Source organism: Canis lupus, chromosome 10, assembly GCF_048164855.1.
Source record: "Canis lupus baileyi chromosome 10, mCanLup2.hap1, whole genome shotgun sequence".
Taxonomy (NCBI): Eukaryota; Metazoa; Chordata; class Mammalia; order Carnivora; family Canidae; genus Canis; species Canis lupus.
The window spans coordinates 4,362,501-4,378,811 of record NC_132847.1 but is presented as its reverse complement, the minus strand read 5'-3'; the positions used below and the strand labels follow the sequence as shown (position 1 = coordinate 4,378,811).

The following is a 16,311-nucleotide window of genomic DNA, read 5'->3' as shown; positions in this document are numbered from 1 at the left end:
GGCACATAGTCAGAACTCAATAGATGTTAGCTATTTATTAGAGAACTTTACATTTGCCTGAAGAGCAGGGGAGATTAAGCGGAAGGACTCTGTTACTGTCTTTTCCTAGGTGGGAGGCTGGGCCATCCAGGCAAGCTCCCACTGTGCCAGGGCAGACATACGAAATCTTAGGGGCACCTGGGTGGCCCACGCCTTTGGCTCAGACGTGATCCTGGGGTCCTGGGATCGAGTCTCACATCCGGCTCCCCGGAGGGAGCCCGCTTCTCCCTCTGCCTATGTCTCTGCCTGTATGTCCCTCATGAATAAATAAATAAAATCTTTTTAAAAAACTTATCTTACTCCCTCTTCCGTGCTTACCTCAGCTCCAGCAAAGCGGCTAACAGCCGCCAGTGACCGAGAGCTATGTGCCCAGCAGCCTACCAAGTGTTTGCGGTTTTCGCACCGCAGCAACCAAGTAGATAAACTATTTATACGCTCAAGTGAGGAAGCAGATGCAGGGAGATGGTGCCTTGGCCCCGCACGCAGCTGAACTGGCGGAGGGGGGTTTCCCGTGCGGCGAGGGTGTCTCTGCGGCCTGGCTCCTCGCGAGTCCTTGGGCACTGCCCGGGCGGAGGCTCAGCCCCGAGCCCGGCCTCGCCCCAGCCCCGCGTGCAGCGGAGGAAGCAGGCGCCTCCCCGCGGGGCCGGGAAGAGGAGGAGGAGGAGGATGCGCACCGTCCCGGAGCGCTGGTGTGGAAGGCTGGAGTGTCGCCGGTCCAACGCCGGCCCGGTGCCTTGCGCTCGCTCTGGGCTCTCGGGCTGGCGGGCGGCGCTGGGGCGCCGGGGCGGGCCTCGCACGCGGAACCTTTCCGGAGACGGCTCCGGGGAGCGGACGGCGCGGCTGGAGCGGCGGACCCGGCGGACCGGGGGGCGGGGCGGACCGGCCGGGGCGGGGCGGGGCGGGAGGCGGAGGCGCCGCGTAGGCCCGGGAGGCCCGGCCGGCCGGGCTGGGAGCTCGAGTCCCATGCGCCGCCACCTCCCCCCACGATGTTCCCCTCCCGGAGGAAAGCGGCGCCCTTGCCCTGGGAGGACGGCAGGTGAGCGGCGGCGGCCGGCCCGGGCCCCGTCCTCCCGGGCGCCGATCCTTCCCGGGCCGCCCCGCGGGAGCCCGGAGCCCGAGGCCGTCGCGTCCCCGCCTGCGGGGCTTCCTGAGGGTCTGTGGTTCTCTCCGGGGGTCCCTGTGTGTCTGTGTCTGCGGGGCGCCGTCCCCCCGCGCGGGTCTCCGCGTCTCTCCGGTGACCGCCCCCTGCGAGCCCCTGTCCTCGGTGGAGGCCTCCGTGTCCGTGTTTCTGCACCGGCGTCTGTCTCCGCGCGGTCTCCGGCCGCAGTGACCTCCCCACTGGGTCTGCCCTTCCGTCTGCCGCTGGCCCCTTGCCCTGGCCTGCGCGAACCCGGGACCCTGCGGGCCTCGCGCCGCCCCAGCCTCTTCCCCGGCCGAACCCTGCGGCCACGGACTAGGCGCTCGGCACGCGGAATCTGGTTCATTTCCGGTGCAGCTGGACCCGAGCGGGTCCCGCTCCCGGTGTTGGGTGCGAGCTTGGTCCAGACCTTAGCCAATGATGTTTCCACCAAAGCAGAATGGGGCGGGGGGTGGGGGGGGCAGGGGAGCTCTTTGCCCACCTAGATTTGGGGGGACAGCCACACTTCAATCTTCAGATGTGCCCCCCCAAGTCTTCTCACCCCAAACAGGAGAGCGGGTCTCCACCTATCCAGCGAATGACATTTCCCTGTAGGACTCTTGGGTTTACCAGGTGCCAAAGATTCTGGAATATAGTGGGCACCACTCTTTGGTTTGGAGGGATTTTTCCGACAGTGTGGAAGGAGGAAGACAGGAATCTAATAGAAGGAAAGCCTGGACCGTGGAGTCAGCCCTGGGCGGGAGTCCTCTTTATGGGCCATGTGACCAGAAACAGATCACTTAGTCTTTCTGACCTCAGCTTTTCCACCTCTGAAACAGGGATCATAATATGTACTCTGCAGGGCTGGGTGAGGAGTAAAAGAGACCACGAATGTAAAACTCTTGACACTGTGCCTGGCACAGAAGGAGGTGTCTTCTAGTTCCCTTTGCAGTTGGGAGGTGCTGTGACCAGAGCGGCTGATATTCAAACTTGTACCACTAAGATTTGTGTAAGGGAGGAAAAGGAAGGTGATGGAGGAGAACTTCCATTCTTTGATCCCTTCCTATAATAAACCTTTGGAATGTACATGTGTTCCCCCCAAAAAGTTACCCATGTCAATTCCTGCTTTGGACACAGGGCAAAAGTCCATGCAACAGATACGGGCCAGTGTGGCAATTAAGAGTGCTGGCTCTGGGGCCAGCCTGCCTGGATTGGAATCTGCCTTCTCTAGCCTCAGGCACAGGTTGATGAAGACAAAGCCTCATCTGGTCTACCCCATCATAGCAGGGTGCCCTGGCCTGGGAGCACCTGGGACTGCAGGTCTGGAGTCTGCCACCAGGTGGCACCAGGAGTGTTTTCAGTGTCTGCTATCCTGAGGACTTGAGATTTGGCTCCAAATTTAGTTGCTCAGCCATTTGGGCCCTTAGAGCCCAGGATAAGATTGCCCATGAGAACCTGATCCTGAAAGAGAAGCTGGACTGAAGGAACAGCATGTGAAACTGCACAGAATGCCCAGTCCGTGCCACACCCCTGGATAACGGTCACTGCTTCTTTTCCTGAAGGTGGGATGTTTCCTCATGTCCATATCCCGGGTCTCCATCCCACCCCCAGAAAGAGGCCCGAGGGCGAGAGAGAATCTGTAGAGGTTCCAGCCTTCCCAGGCCACTGGCAGGATTGGGCTCCCCTCCTCCCCAGCGGAAACCCCCACCACAGGACAATGGGGGGTAAGTCAGCAGCCTTGTCAGGGTGCCTTACCTGGCCACCTCTCTGCTGTGTGGGGGCCCTGGCTTCCTTCCGGGGTGCTGGCTTCCAGGTTGGCAGTTATGCTCTAGAGGAAGTCAGGAGTTGGTGTGGCTGTGGTGTGTGACTCAAAGCATGCCCCTGACTGCTTGAACCTTCCTGTAACTCAACTTAGCAAGCCCTCTGCTGTCTAAACTGGGGCCACAGGCAGGAACCGATTACGCACAGAGAAGATGAGCAGGGACACAAGTGACTTCAGAACTCTAAGTGTTTCAAAGAGGAAAGGACCAGAGGCCACGGAGGGGGCACGTGTATCCATTTGTGTGCATGCAGAGGGGTGGGCAGTGCTGGTGCTGGCATTGGAGTTGAGGCGGAGGGACCGAGCTGGCCATACATAGGAGTTTGACCCTGAGAGATGAGAGGGGGGCTTCCAGGAAGATGAGCTGAGGAAGAGCACTGCAGGCAGAAGTGGCAGGCCGAGTGAGCGCTGGCACAGGAGGGAAAATGGTGAGTGGCGGAAGCCCTGGGTTACCCCGTACACGCCGTCTGAGTGGTAGGGAGCAGGTGGGGGACGAATCAATACCACCTGCTATACCTCACTGGAGGCTAGAAAGCCAAGCGTTCTGCAGGTTATTTCAGGGAGTGTAGGTAGAGAACTCTTTCTTTTCCTGAGATTGTTCGGCTCCTTCACGCTCCTCTGCAAAGCAATCAGGTGAATCCCACCTCCTGACCCGGAGGGCAGCCTCTGCCAGCACTCCCTGTGTCCGAGCTACACCTGCCCTGGGCTCCATACCCGGCCCTCGTCCTTTCCCTCTCCCAGCTCTCATCACTTATCACATGGGCTGCACCTTGGACCAAAGCTTTTTGAGACCCGTTCAGTGAACTGCCACTGTCAGTTTGGGCCTTGCGGGTTTTAGAGGGCAGATTCAATCTTCCCAGAGTCAACGTAGGTCTTTTCCCTGGGACTGATGTCAGCACGGGGCCGCCATGGGGACCTTTCTGGCGTGAGCAGCGGGCTGAAGCCAAGGTTTCAGCTGGGGGCCAACTGACAGGGGAAGGGGGTTGGAAGGCAGTGGGTGGGATCTGCAGGGGGGGAGGGGGCTCCTGTTCCTGCCACGGGCTCTGGTTCTGGACCTTCAGCCATTGTCCTGGGAACGGGCAGGTGCCAAGGACGAGTCTCATCCCTGTCCTCCAGCAGCTCTCCATCTGCCCTGCATCCACAAACAGAAAGTAAGGGGGTGTGAAGGAACTGGGGCAGCTCCTCCCTGGGGTGGGATGGCTTCCTGGGAGTGGGGTGACGCAGGCTAGGCGAGGAGCAGGGAGCAGGACTCTGATGCGTGGTAGGTAGCAGCATGACCAAAATCACTGGAGCGGCTTCTGCACTAACTCACAGGCGCTTGGGGCAGACCCGTCCTGTGTGCCCCACTCCCGGGGAGGCCGGAGGAGGGCCTATCAGTGGGCCCCGGCTCCACCCGCCCTTCTGACCCTGTCCCGGCTCTTGTCCCAGGTCCAGGCTGGTCCCCGGCGGCCTCCCCCGGAAATGCTCCGTCTTCCACCTCTTCGTGGCCTGTCTCTCCCTGGGCTTCCTCTCCCTGCTCTGGCTGCAGCTCAGCTGCTCCGGGGACGTGACCCGGGTAGCCAGGGGACAAGGGCAGGAGACCCCGGGCCCACCCCGGGCCTGCCCCCCGGAGCCGCCGCCCGAGCGCTGGGCCGAAGACGCGTCCTGGGGTCCCCACCGCCTGGCCGTGCTGGTGCCCTTCCGCGAGCGCTTCGAGGAGCTCCTGGTCTTCGTGCCACACCTGCACCGCTTCCTGAGCAGGAAGAAGATCCCGCACCACATCTATGTGCTCAACCAGGTGGACCACTTCCGGTAGGGCCTCTCCCCGCCGGATTCCTCCCCTTCCCACGGGGGGGCAGTGCCCAGTGGGCCTCTGGCCTCCCAAAGGGCTTCCCTCCCCATCCCTGGGCAGTGGCAGGAGCGGGGAGCGGTAAACCCTTCTCACCGGTGTGACGTTAATTTGACAGCAGGGTTTAGAGCTAAGGAGGATCCTGATCTGATATCTGTTTTGAAAAAGGAATCCCTTTTACCCAGACAGAAGGGGTGGGGAGACCCGCTGGGTGGGGGAGGGGCCGGTGTCTTGGCTCTGGGGCCCCACGGGTGGAGAGATGTAATGGGGAGAGGGCGCACACAGAGCTTTCTAGTAGATTGGCTGCAGGGCCAGGGAGACGGAGGGTCAAGAGCAGGTCAAGAGCACCGCCTGGAAGTAGTTCACAGTCTGGTGTTACCCTGAGATCCCTGCCCTTTCCCGCACTGCTCCCTCCCACCAGCCCGTCCACATGTCTCCCACCCTACCTCCACCTCCTTTCCCTCCACCTTGCTCTGCTGGGAGACAGGTTCACCCCCAGCCCTTCAGGCCACAGTTCTCCCAGTTTTCATGGCCCACCCTCCTGGTCCTCACTTCCTCCTCCCCCAGCTTGGATTCCGTGGTCCACCATTAGCATCGGCCCCGGGCACAGCTCCACACCTGCACCTGGGTGGCTGGATGTAGTTGGAGACTTTGCTCACTCGTCCCCCTAGCCCTGAGCCCTGGCCTGGAAGCCCCGCAGGCCTGCCGGGAAGCCTTGCGTTCCCCTGGCCTGCTGCCTGCCCCTCTGTGAGGCAGCTTTGCACCCTTTCTCTGCATCGCCTTTTCCTCCGCCTCGGCTGGTGACTGCTTCCTGTTTGAGAAAACAACCAGCTTGGAAGAGAGCATGCCCAAGTGCCCACCAGCCTCCTTGCAGGCGGACGAGGCTCCCGCCATGCTGGGGATGCCCTGTCCCAGCGCCTGCAGGGCCAGCTCTTCCGCTCGGGCCCTGGACCCCCTTCTCACTGTGGCTCCCCAGCCCCGGCTCCTTTATCTCCCACATAATCCATTTTTCTTCTCTCCTGGAGCATTCGCATTAGCAAACGCACTGAAATAGCTCCCTTCCAAAGAAAAAAAGAAAAAAGACCCCATGACCTCCCATCACCTGCTTTTCTCTGCTCCCCTTTATAGCAGAACTCCCCACTCTCAGTCTCTCCGGAACCTGTTCCACCCAGACCTTTACCCCCATCGTGACACTAAAAAGGCTCACATCATCAGTGAGCCCACTGCATTAACCCAAGCCCTGTTCTCAGCCTTCATCCCACTCACCGCCCCCCACATCTCCCCACCTCTCCTCACCCCCTCAGCATTTGCATTTGCCAACTGGGTTACTTCTTCCTTCTTAAAACACCTCTGGTTGGCTTCTGAGAGCAGTCTGCTTGTCCTTCCTCACTGCCCTACACCACGCCCTTTGCTGGTTCTGCCTCACCTCCCTGACGTCTCGGCCCTGGTGTTCTTGGGGCTCAGTGCTTGGGCATCCTCTTCTCTGGCTCCAGTCACTCCCTGGGGATGTCATCCCATCTCCTGGCATTAGACCCCATCCATACCCTGCTGACCCCTGAGTCTGTGTTCCCAGCCCAGACCTCTCTCCTGACCTCCAGACCCGTGCGTGCAACCAACCACCTGTGTCAACCTCCATCTGGGGGTCTTGGGTATCCCAAGCTTCATGTGATCAAAACTATTTCTGATTTCCTACCCACCCCCTTCCCCGTTTCAGGAGATGGCTGCTCCTCTCTTCCCTCACACAACGCATCCCATCTCTCAGAATACATCTAGAATCTGCCCACTTCTCACCACCTCCCTGAGCTAAATTACCAGTATCTCCTGACTATATTAGTGTGGTAGCCTCCCAGCCCGACTCCCCACTTCCACCCCTGACTCTCCCACCTCAACACCCCAGCTACAGCAATCCTGTGACACCCAAGGTCACAGCGTGTCCTGCCTCTGCTTGAAGGCCTGCAGTGGCTCCTGCATCTTAATCTGGGTTGCAGCCCCTGCCGACTGCATCCCTTAAGCCCTCCTGGGTCCCTCTGCTTTGACCATCGTGGCATCTGTTCCTGCCTCGGACCTTGGTGGCTGCTCTCACCTCTGCTCAGAGCCCCATTCTACTTACGCCCTTCTGGCTCATTCCCTCAGGCCTTCGCATGCTACCCCATTCCCCAGGCCCTCGCTGACCACCCCCCCTGCCCCACCCCAACCCCAGCATGCTCTCCCCTCCTCGCCCTACTCTTCTTTTCTCCATGGAGGAATGGCCTGGCTGGGTACATATTTACTGATCTGTGTCTCTTCTCGTTAGAATGTCAGCTCCTGGAGGGCAGGGCTCTGATTTGTCAGTGCCGTGACTCCAGTGACCCAGACGGTTTCTGGCACATAGCAGGTGCTCGGTAGACATTTGTGAGACGAGTGGAGGGCAGCCCCACAGGGGAGTCAGCATCAGGCAGGGGGGCCCGACAGGTGCCAGGGGCTGAGTACCACAGAGGGCAGAATCTCACTCAGTGTGGGGAGAACGAGCTCACTGCCCCCGGCCCCAGCTCAGCCCTGGCCTCCCTGTGCAGGTTCAACCGGGCAGCCCTCATCAATGTGGGCTTCCTGGAGAGCAGCAACAGCACGGACTACATCGCCATGCACGACGTGGACCTGCTCCCCCTCAACGAGGAGCTGGACTATGGCTTCCCTGAGGCCGGGCCCTTCCATGTGGCTTCCCCGGAGCTGCACCCACTCTACCACTACAAGACCTACGTGGGCGGGATCCTGCTGCTTTCTAAGCAGCACTACCAGCTGGTGAGGCCCCACGCGGCTCGGGGGGCAGGGGCGTTGGCAGGAGCCACAGCAGTCTTGGGGACCCAGCAGATGGAGGAGTCCTGCCCAGGCCCATCACGGGAGCCCAGGAGCAGGGCCGAGTGAGTCCGTCAGGGAGGATTCTGTACAAGCTGGCTTCACAAGACTTGGGATTCGTAGGCTCTCAAAGTGGACCAGTCTGGGCAGGGGCAGGGGCTGGCTTCAGGTGTGGCTGACCCAGCCTCTCAGACAGTGTCCCCGGGATGCCATTTCAACTGCCATGTGGCTTTCTCCAGAGGGGGTTTACTTCCAGACATCCAAGGTGATCAAATGACTTAGACCCCTGCCTCCTGTCCCTCTCTCCAGGCTGTGACTGAAGCCAGCTTTATGTAAACAAAGCCCCAAATCTAGTGGCAAACAGAGCTGTCTGCCACAGAGCCCCAGCATCCCTCTCCCCATGGAAGGACATCAAGGCAGAGCCTCCCCGGGGAGAAATGGGGGTATGAGGCATGCAGAGGCCACGCCAGAGGTGCTGCTTCTGCCCGTCACCATCTCCCCCAAGAGGTGTCCTCCCGCCAGTCAGACATTTTTGAGAAACCGGCAATCTCACCCAAGTTCAGGACCCCATCAGAACAGGCAGAGGGACTGGGCTGTGGTGGTCATTCTGCAGTGCCACAGCAGCAGGCACCGAAGGCACCCAGGTGCCCATGAGGGCCTCCAGCAGAGGACGAGCAGGAGGCTTTGGCCCACTCCCAAGTGCTAGGAGACCGGAGAGCGCCCCAGCAAGGATGGGGCAAGTGATGTTCCCTGTCTCTGTGTCAGTGCAACGGGATGTCCAACCGCTTCTGGGGCTGGGGCCGTGAAGATGATGAGTTCTACCGGCGCATCAAAGGGGCCGGGCTGCAGGTAATGCCCTCTGCAGGGCCCCCCACCTCCTCAGCATTTGGGGCTGCCCTGAGGTTCCCTTCTCTGCCCTCCGATGCAGTTCCCTGGGCTTGGAGGTTGCTCCCTGCCTGCAGCCTGGTGCTGGGGCCAGCGGGGATCCCAGAAGACTAGTGGTGAGGGCCAGGGCTCCAGGAGGGCGGCCTGACCCAACTTCCTTTGACCTTCTTAGCTTTTCCGCCCTTCGGGAATCACAACCGGGTACAAGACATTTCGCCACCTGCATGACCCCGCCTGGCGGAAGAGGGACCAGAAACGCATCGCAGCTCAAAAACAGGTGCTGACTGGTCCCCTGCCTGGGGACAGATCGGTGTTATGTGGGGAAGAAGCAGAGCCAAGCCTCTTACCACACTGTCCTCAGGCCCAGCTGGCCCTGGGCTACCCCGCTTGGCCCAGGTCAGGCCCTGAGCATTCTGCCGGGACACTGTGCCCCGCTCTGGTGGCTTCCACATGCTTCTGGGCACCATGGGTCAGCAGACACTTTGGGGTCCAGGCAGGCGGGGGCAGGACCCCGCTGTGGGTGACCTGTGACACAGGAACCACCATCCTGCAAAGGGCTTCTCTTTTAGAAGCCAGACTGGTCCTTCTCTCCTGCTTACTTGGGGGTACAGTTGGGGCCAGAGAGCAGCCACAAAGCTCTGAGCCGCGCCATCTCCCCCTTTTCCTTCCCAGGAGCAATTCAAGGTAGACCGGGAGGGAGGCCTGAGCACCGTGAAGTACCACGTGGATTCCCGCACAGCCCTGTCAGTGGCCGGGGCCCCCTGCACCGTTCTTAACATCCTGTTGGACTGTGACAAGGCTGCCACCCCCTGGTGCACCTTTGGCTGAGCCAGCCTGACAGGAAGGAAGCCTGTGCCCCAAGGCCACACTGCTCCTCAGGCTCAGGACATCAGACCCAGGTTCCCACACCAGGAGGACAACCAAGGTTTGCAGCAGCCCAGCGCCCCCAATGTCCTGAGGCAGGCCTGAGCCGGGACAGGACACGCATGGGCACCCAGATGAGTTGCTAGCAATAAACAGTGATGGGGAGAGGCTGGAGCGCCCGCCCCTTCCTGCTGCCCTGCTGTACCCTCCTTTGCGTGTTCAGACTTGATGGCTTTCCGTTCCTTTCCCAGGACCACGTCGGCAGCAGCCACGCCACCTCCGCTGCTGCCGCCGCGCATGGCCAAGAACACCCAGAAGGTTAAAACTGCAGACAGACACCCGTGTGCGAGTTCTACCAAAAGGGAACTGCCAAGACCCGCTGTCACTGGGTGTCACCGTGCAGGGATGGGGGCCTAGTGTTGCTGGATCTTGATTTTTTTTTTTTTTTTCAAAAGAAACTAGGATTCTGGATTCTTACGTGAAATCAGTTAATTTCTATTTTTTTTAAGATTTTATTTATTTATTAGAGACACAGAGAGAGGCACAGGCAGAGGGAGAAGCAGGCTCCCCATGGGGATCCTGATGCGGGACTCCATCCCAGGACCCTGGGATCACGCCCTGAGCCCAAGGCAGAGGCTCAACTGTTGAGCCACCCAGGCGTCCCAGAAATGGGTTAATTTCTATATGATAGCACATAATCGAAACCTTGGGAAAGTATGGCAGGCCAAACAAAATGTGCTGCGGACCACCAGTTTGTCACCTGTGACTGAGTGACTGAGTGGAAGGGGAGGGGGCAAAATGGCACCTCTCTTAGTGATAAGCTGGCAGGGGGTTGGGGCAGGCCTGGAGACACCAAGGCCAGGAGCAGCTCTGGTGAGAAAGAAGCCAGAGGGCAGGGTCTGGGTGGTCTGATCCCCCACACTCTGATGGTCTCCAGCTCTGGGCGCGGGGGGGGCGGGTGCTGCATCCTGCTACACTGGGATGGACAGAAATAGAGCCATGGACTGGACTCAGGGTAGGTGCAGAATGTGCCAGCAAGGAACTGGCCATAGCTTGAGGGTGGGAGGACCACATTTCTGGGGCGGGCGGAAGAAGATGAGAAGCAGAAGAATCCTGGAGTGTTGCCACAGCATTAGAACAGATTACCACTGATCACACAATGTCCAGGAGAGATGAAGGAGGGGAGCCAGGGGAGACCATGGAATTGGGGAGTGACCTTGGAGGAATAACCTGAAAGGAAGGCTGGGGCCAATGAGAGTGGGAGATGAGGTGATCTGCAAGGTCGATCACTCCTTCAAGGCATCTGACTGCCAAAGGTTTGGGCCAGAAGTCAGAGAAGTCTTGGAACCAGTTAAGATTGGTTTGTGTAACAATAAACAGAACACCTGAAATGCTAGAAGACAGGATGGACATCTCAGTTCAGGAGACTGGATTCAACAGCTGTGCTCCAAAAAGACGACCTCTTCTGAGGATGATTTGGGCTGCTGTGTGCAGTTGTGTGGGTTGTGCACTGTACCACCGAGCACAGTGTGAAAGAGTGCAATGTATCTCTTCAGATGTATAACAGGGTCCTTGTTATCCTAAACTGACCTCTTGCAGTAATTCAGCTTTACTTTGTAAAATGAGGGGCAAACATGCTGCGATTATAGTGCAAGGGTGGTGGGAGGGACTTTCTCAACTTGAGACCTAGGAGAGGGGAATGAAGCACTCCCTGTGTGCCAGTTTCTGGACAACCCTGGCTGCATCATCTTAGGACTTCTGTAACCTGGAGGCAGAACGCCAGCCTCTTTGGAGCTGGTGAGAATGAGTGTGCCATCAAAGCCCCCCAGCTCTGTACTCCCTTAGTATGTAGCCACACCCTAAAGAATGGGGAGCTCCCTCCTTGCCACCTGCATGGAGGGAGTAGAATGGAGCTGGGGCACAGCTCCAACCACGTGGCCCCTCCACCATGGCCACTGCCACCACCTCCTTCAAGAAGCCTGTGGACACCGCAGGCCAGGCCTGACACAGCCTAAATGTGCAGCCTCCCTGCCAGCCGGGGGCCTCCCTCAGCCACTCCAGGAGAGGAGGAGAGGTCCGAGCGGTGGCTGGCCAGGGGAGGAAGCAGACAGCCCTGCCACTCCCACAGCACCTCGGCGGCCTGCTCCGCAGAGGGGAACTGACACCCTTGTCTTGCCACCCAGGGTAGCAAATGGGTCCAGGACAGAGGACGAAGTGGACCCAGGACACAACAGCAGGTGGCATGGCGTGTGGCCAGCATGGTGGCTCTAATAACACCTAGCACTTGTTGAGCTTTTACCATGTACATGCATTGCATTCAGGAGGCCTCTCTCTCCCTCAGCTAGGTCCCTGCATGAACCTGTCCAATACACGAGGCTGGTGAAACAGAGGTGAGTGGCTTGCCAAGTTCAGAGAGCAGAATACATGGTGGAGCTTGGGATCTGGACCCCAAGACTTTAGCTTCAGAGCCAAATTCCTTCATCCCTGGTCTGTACAGCAGGTGTCAATACACAAATGTTCCTTCCCCTGCAGACCTTTCCTCCCCAGCCGGAGGGAGCCAATGGGAGGGTTAGCCAATGCAGTCTGGTGCCCTTCCCACCTCTGGGACAAAGCAGAGCCTGGGGGAGATAGGAAGTGTCTGTGCCCCCCCCCCCCCCCCCCGTGCCTCCTCTGCCTGGAGTAAGGTAGGGATTCAGCCTGGAGGGGCCCCTTGGGGCATCAGTGGGATTCACAGCACAGCACTGTGCCTGAGGAGTGGGCCAGAGGCTTGCAGAAGGCCTCCCCAAGGAGCCAGGATCTTGCTGGTGGAGTCACATTGCAGTCATGATGACGGGGAAAGGTTCCAGAGGGATCAGCAGGTGCAGGGCAGAGACCCCGGAGACAGCGTGTCATGTTGAGGGACCTGGAAGCGGTTCAGGGTGTCTCCAGTACCCTAATGCAGGATAGGCAGGAGGTGGGCAGCAGAAGGAAGGCAAAGCTCAGCCATGAGGATCTGTGAAGGCCACACAGCAACATGCACATTATTCCATGGGTGCAGAGCTTTTCTGAGTGGGGAGCCGCATGGTCAGGTCTGCCTTACAGAAAGATCCCTGGGGTGCTGGGCCAGGGGGGAGGGGCAGGGAGAGCTCAGGCTGAACAAAATGTGATAAGGCCAGGCTGAGGCAGGAGGCGAAAGAAGTGGGGTCCCCCAGGGTCTGCAGGAGCCAGGAGCAGGGCACGCCATTGGCCTTCCTTCCTGGAGGGTCTGCCTCCCTGCACATTCTGGCCCAAAAGGCCAAACAGATGGCCACCTGCCTCTTTTAGTCAAGCTCAGCCCTCATACCTTGGGGCATTTGTTTTAAGGACAAACCAAAGGAAAAGCAACTTCACTTTCAGTTTCCACCTGTAACGGGCCTGGAGGTCAGGCACTCCCCACCCCACCCTTACAACGGAACAAATCTCAACAGGAAAACAACCACTTTTCTGGCCTGATGTCTTTCCTCACGCAGGGTTAGTGGATGGTAAGATATTACCCAACCCCAGTTCCCGCTAGCTTTTCTGCCTCACCAAAGGAAGAGGGGACAAGGCTGAGACTTCAGGAAAGGTCACAGCCTAGGGATACACACCCACTTAATACTGAGATTTCATCATAAAATTAGAAAACACTTCCTAAAGCCCGTGCCACCAAGTCACCAGGGCTCCGCCAGGACGATAGCAGTTTACAGCTGCAAGAGCTTCCGGGCACAGACTCTTTAAAAAGAAATTCTGGGGGGCACCTGGGTGGCTCAGCCATTGAGCATCTGCCTTCCACTTAGGGCATGATCCCAGGGTCCTAGAATCAAGTCCTGCATCGGGCTCCTCGCAGGGAGTCTGCTTCTCCCTCTGCCTCTCTGAGTATCTCTCATGAATAAATAAATAAAATCTAAAAAAAAAAAAAAAAATTCTGGGACACAAAGACAACAGAGGAAAACAAAGACACTATAAGAACTTAGAAAAAAACTGGGGACACCTGGGTGGCTCAGCAGTTGAGCATCTCCCTTTGGCTCAGGTCGTGATCCTGGGGTCCTGGGATTGAGTCCCACATCGGGCTCCCTGCATGGAGCCTGCTTCTTCCTCTGCCTGTGTCTCTGCCTCTCTCTCTGGGTCTCTCATGAATAAATAAATAAAATCTTAAAAAAAAAAAAAAAAAACTTAGAGCCACTGGCACCTAAATCTACAGGAAACATTAAACCAATCCAACTCCTAGCCAGACTAACATCAAACCTCATATTAAAGTTCTGTTTATAAATACCAGTCCCTTTACCCAATAAATCACACACTACAAGCCATGCTAAGAGGCAAGGGGGAAAAAAACCAAACAGAACAGAAGAGCAAGAATCAGAACCAAACTCAGGTATGACACAGATTTGGGGATTACAGACAGGACATTTAAAATAACTATGACTAAAAAAAAAAAAATAAAAAAATAAAAAATAAAAAAAAAATAAAATAACTATGACTAAAATAAAATAAATAAAATAAAATAACTATGACTCGTATGTTAAGGGCTTGGGATATTATGATTTATTATTTGGGATCATTATGATTTGGTCATTCAGATGACCAGAGGTATTTCTTCTCATATATATGGTCTTCATCCATAGTTCTTGGCTCAGCTCATAAAAACGCTTGGCATTTCCTCAGCAAAAAGAGTAATGAAAGCATCTTTTGTTATGATATTTGGTCTCATGTCCTCAGTTCCAGAAATCACTTGAGAGCTATAAAGGTGAAACAGGTGTCTTGTTCTTCATTATAAGCCCCTTTCCACTACAACTGGGTTTATGTTTTTTTGTTCTGTTTTGTTTTTTGTCTGACAGCTGCACAAGTAGGCAGAGCGGCAAGCAGAGAGAGAGGGAGAGGCAGGCTCCCCAAAGAGCAGTGAGCTCAACTCGGAGCCCAGGATCTTGGGATCCTGACCTGAGCCGAAGGCTGAAACCAACTGACTGAGCCACCCAGCCACCTAATGGTTTTGTTGTTGTTGTTGTTGTTGTTGTTTTAAGATTTATTTATTTATTTATTCATGAGAGGCAGAGACACAGGAGGAGAGAGAAGCAGGCTCCATGCCGGAAGCCCGACGGGGGACTCAATCCCGGGACTCAAGGATCGTGCCCTGGGCCAAAGGCAGGCGCCAAACCACTGAGCCACCAGGGATCCCCGAGTTCCTTTCTTTTTAAGCAGACTCCAAACCCAGTGTGGAGCCCCTTGTGGGGCTTGAACTCAAGACCCTGAGATCAAGACCTGAGCTGAGATCAAGAATTGGATTCTCAACTGACAGAGCCACCCAGGTGCCCCTCATTTTTAGCTTGAATAATGTGTGTGTGTGTGTGTGTGTGTAATCCTTTAGGATTTTCTATATATGAGATTATGCAATATGTAAGTAGAAGTAGTTTTTCTTCTTCCTTTCCAGTATAGGCACCTTTAATTTTTTTTAAGATTTTATTTATTTATTTGACAGAGAGATAGCACAAGCAGGGGGAGCAGCAGAGGGAGAGGAAAAGGGAGAAGGCCCCCAGGTGCAGTAGGGAGCCCAATGTGGGGCTTAATCCTAGAACCCCAGAATCATGACCCAAGCTGAAGGCAGATGCTTAACTGACTGAGCCACCCAGGCGCCCTGCCTTTAATTTATTTTTATTGCCTAATTGTCATGGCTAGAACCTCCAGTACAATGTGACAAAAGCAGACATCCTTGTCTTATTCTTGATCTTAGGGAGAAAACTTTGTTTCTCAACACTAAGTGTGATGTTAGCTCTGTTTTTTGTAGATATCCTTTTTCAGGCTGAGAAAGTTCCCCTATATTTCAAATATTTTGAATGTGTTTATCTTAAAGGAATGTTGAATTTTGTCAAATGCTTTTTTCTGCATCTATCAAGATGATCAAGTGGTTTTTGTCCTTTATCGATATGGTGTTTTACATAAATTGATTTTCAGATGTTAAACCAATCTTTATTCTCGAGATGAATCCCACTTGGTTATGGCATATAATCCTTTTTTATACATTACTAGATTCAGTTTTTTAGTATTAGGTTGAGGATTTTTGTATATCCTTTCATGAGAGCTATTGGTCTGTGGTTTTCTTGTAGTATCTTTGGTTTTGGTATCAGGGAATACTGGCTTCAAAGAATGAGTTAGAAAGTGTTCCTTCCTCTTCCATTTTTGGGAGGAGTTTGTGAAGAAACTTTTTTTGTTTGTGAGGAAACGCATTCATTTTTCTTTAAATGTTTGGTAGAATTCTCCAGTGAAGCTATCTGCGCTTGGACTGTTTGTGTGTGTATGTGTGTGTGTGTGTGTGTGTGTGTGTGTGTGTCAAATTTTTAAATTATAAATTCAGTCTTTTTCCTTGTAGGTCTGTTTAGGTTTCCCATTTCATCTTGAGTCAGTTTTGCTCATTTGTGACTTCCCAGAAATTTGTCCATTTCATCTAATTTATCTAATTTGTTGGCATAGAGTTCACAATATTCCCTTATAATTCTTTGTATTTCTGTAAGGTTGGTAGTAATGTCCCCTCTTTCATTCCCAACTTTAGTAATTTGAATTCTCTCTCTGTCTCTCTCTCTCTCTCTATCTCGCTGCCCCCTCCACCTCTTCCCCCTGGTCAGTCTAGCTAAAAGTTTGATAATTTTGTTGGTCCTTTCAAAGACCCAAGTTTTGGTTCCATTGGTTTCCCTGTTTTGTTTTGTTTTGTTTTATTCTTTATATAATTAATCTTTACCTATTTTAAAAAATTTATTCATGAGAGACACACAGAGAGAGGCAGAGACACAGGCAGAGGGAAAAGCAGGCTCCATGCAGGGAGCCCGATGTGGGACTCGATCCCGGAACTCTGGGATCATGTCCTGGGCAGAAAGCAGGCGCTAAACCGCTGAGCCACCCAGGGATCCCCGAGATAGCCATCTCTGACATGCAGTGGAG

General features: G+C 55.5%; 1 protein-coding gene across 2 annotated transcripts; it reads left to right on the top strand.

Moving 5' to 3' along the window:
- Positions 1-922: 922 nt before the first annotated feature.
- B4GALT7 (beta-1,4-galactosyltransferase 7) lies at positions 923-9,593 on the top strand. Of its 2 annotated transcripts, XM_072840578.1 has the most exons (7): positions 925-1,075; positions 2,719-2,880; positions 4,404-4,766; positions 7,356-7,581; positions 8,401-8,484; positions 8,693-8,797; positions 9,193-9,593. In XM_072840578.1, exons 1-7 carry the CDS (start codon positions 1,026-1,028, stop codon positions 9,346-9,348), a joined length of 1,146 nt encoding a protein of 381 aa, XP_072696679.1. In that variant the 5' UTR covers positions 925-1,025; the 3' UTR covers positions 9,349-9,593. The 2 variants fall into 2 exon arrangements, with proteins under 2 accessions (XP_072696681.1, XP_072696679.1); XM_072840580.1 differs by lacking the exon at positions 2,719-2,880 and having other exon boundaries at positions 923-1,075.
- Positions 9,594-16,311: the final 6,718 nt, after the last annotated feature.

What these genes read in the sequence shown, in the direction of transcription:
- B4GALT7 (XM_072840578.1), top strand. Translation starts at nt 1,026, where the DNA reads ATGTTCCCCTCCCGGAGGAAAGCGGCGCCCTTGCCCTGGGAGGACGGC. An exon ending in TTGCCCTGGGAGGACGGCAG is followed by an intron (nt 1,076 to 2,718) that starts GTGAGCGGCGGC and finishes CTTTTCCTGAAG; the next exon opens with GTGGGATGTTTCCTCATGTC. An exon ending in CCACCACAGGACAATGGGGG is followed by an intron (nt 2,881 to 4,403) that starts GTAAGTCAGCAG and finishes CTCTTGTCCCAG; the next exon opens with GTCCAGGCTGGTCCCCGGCG.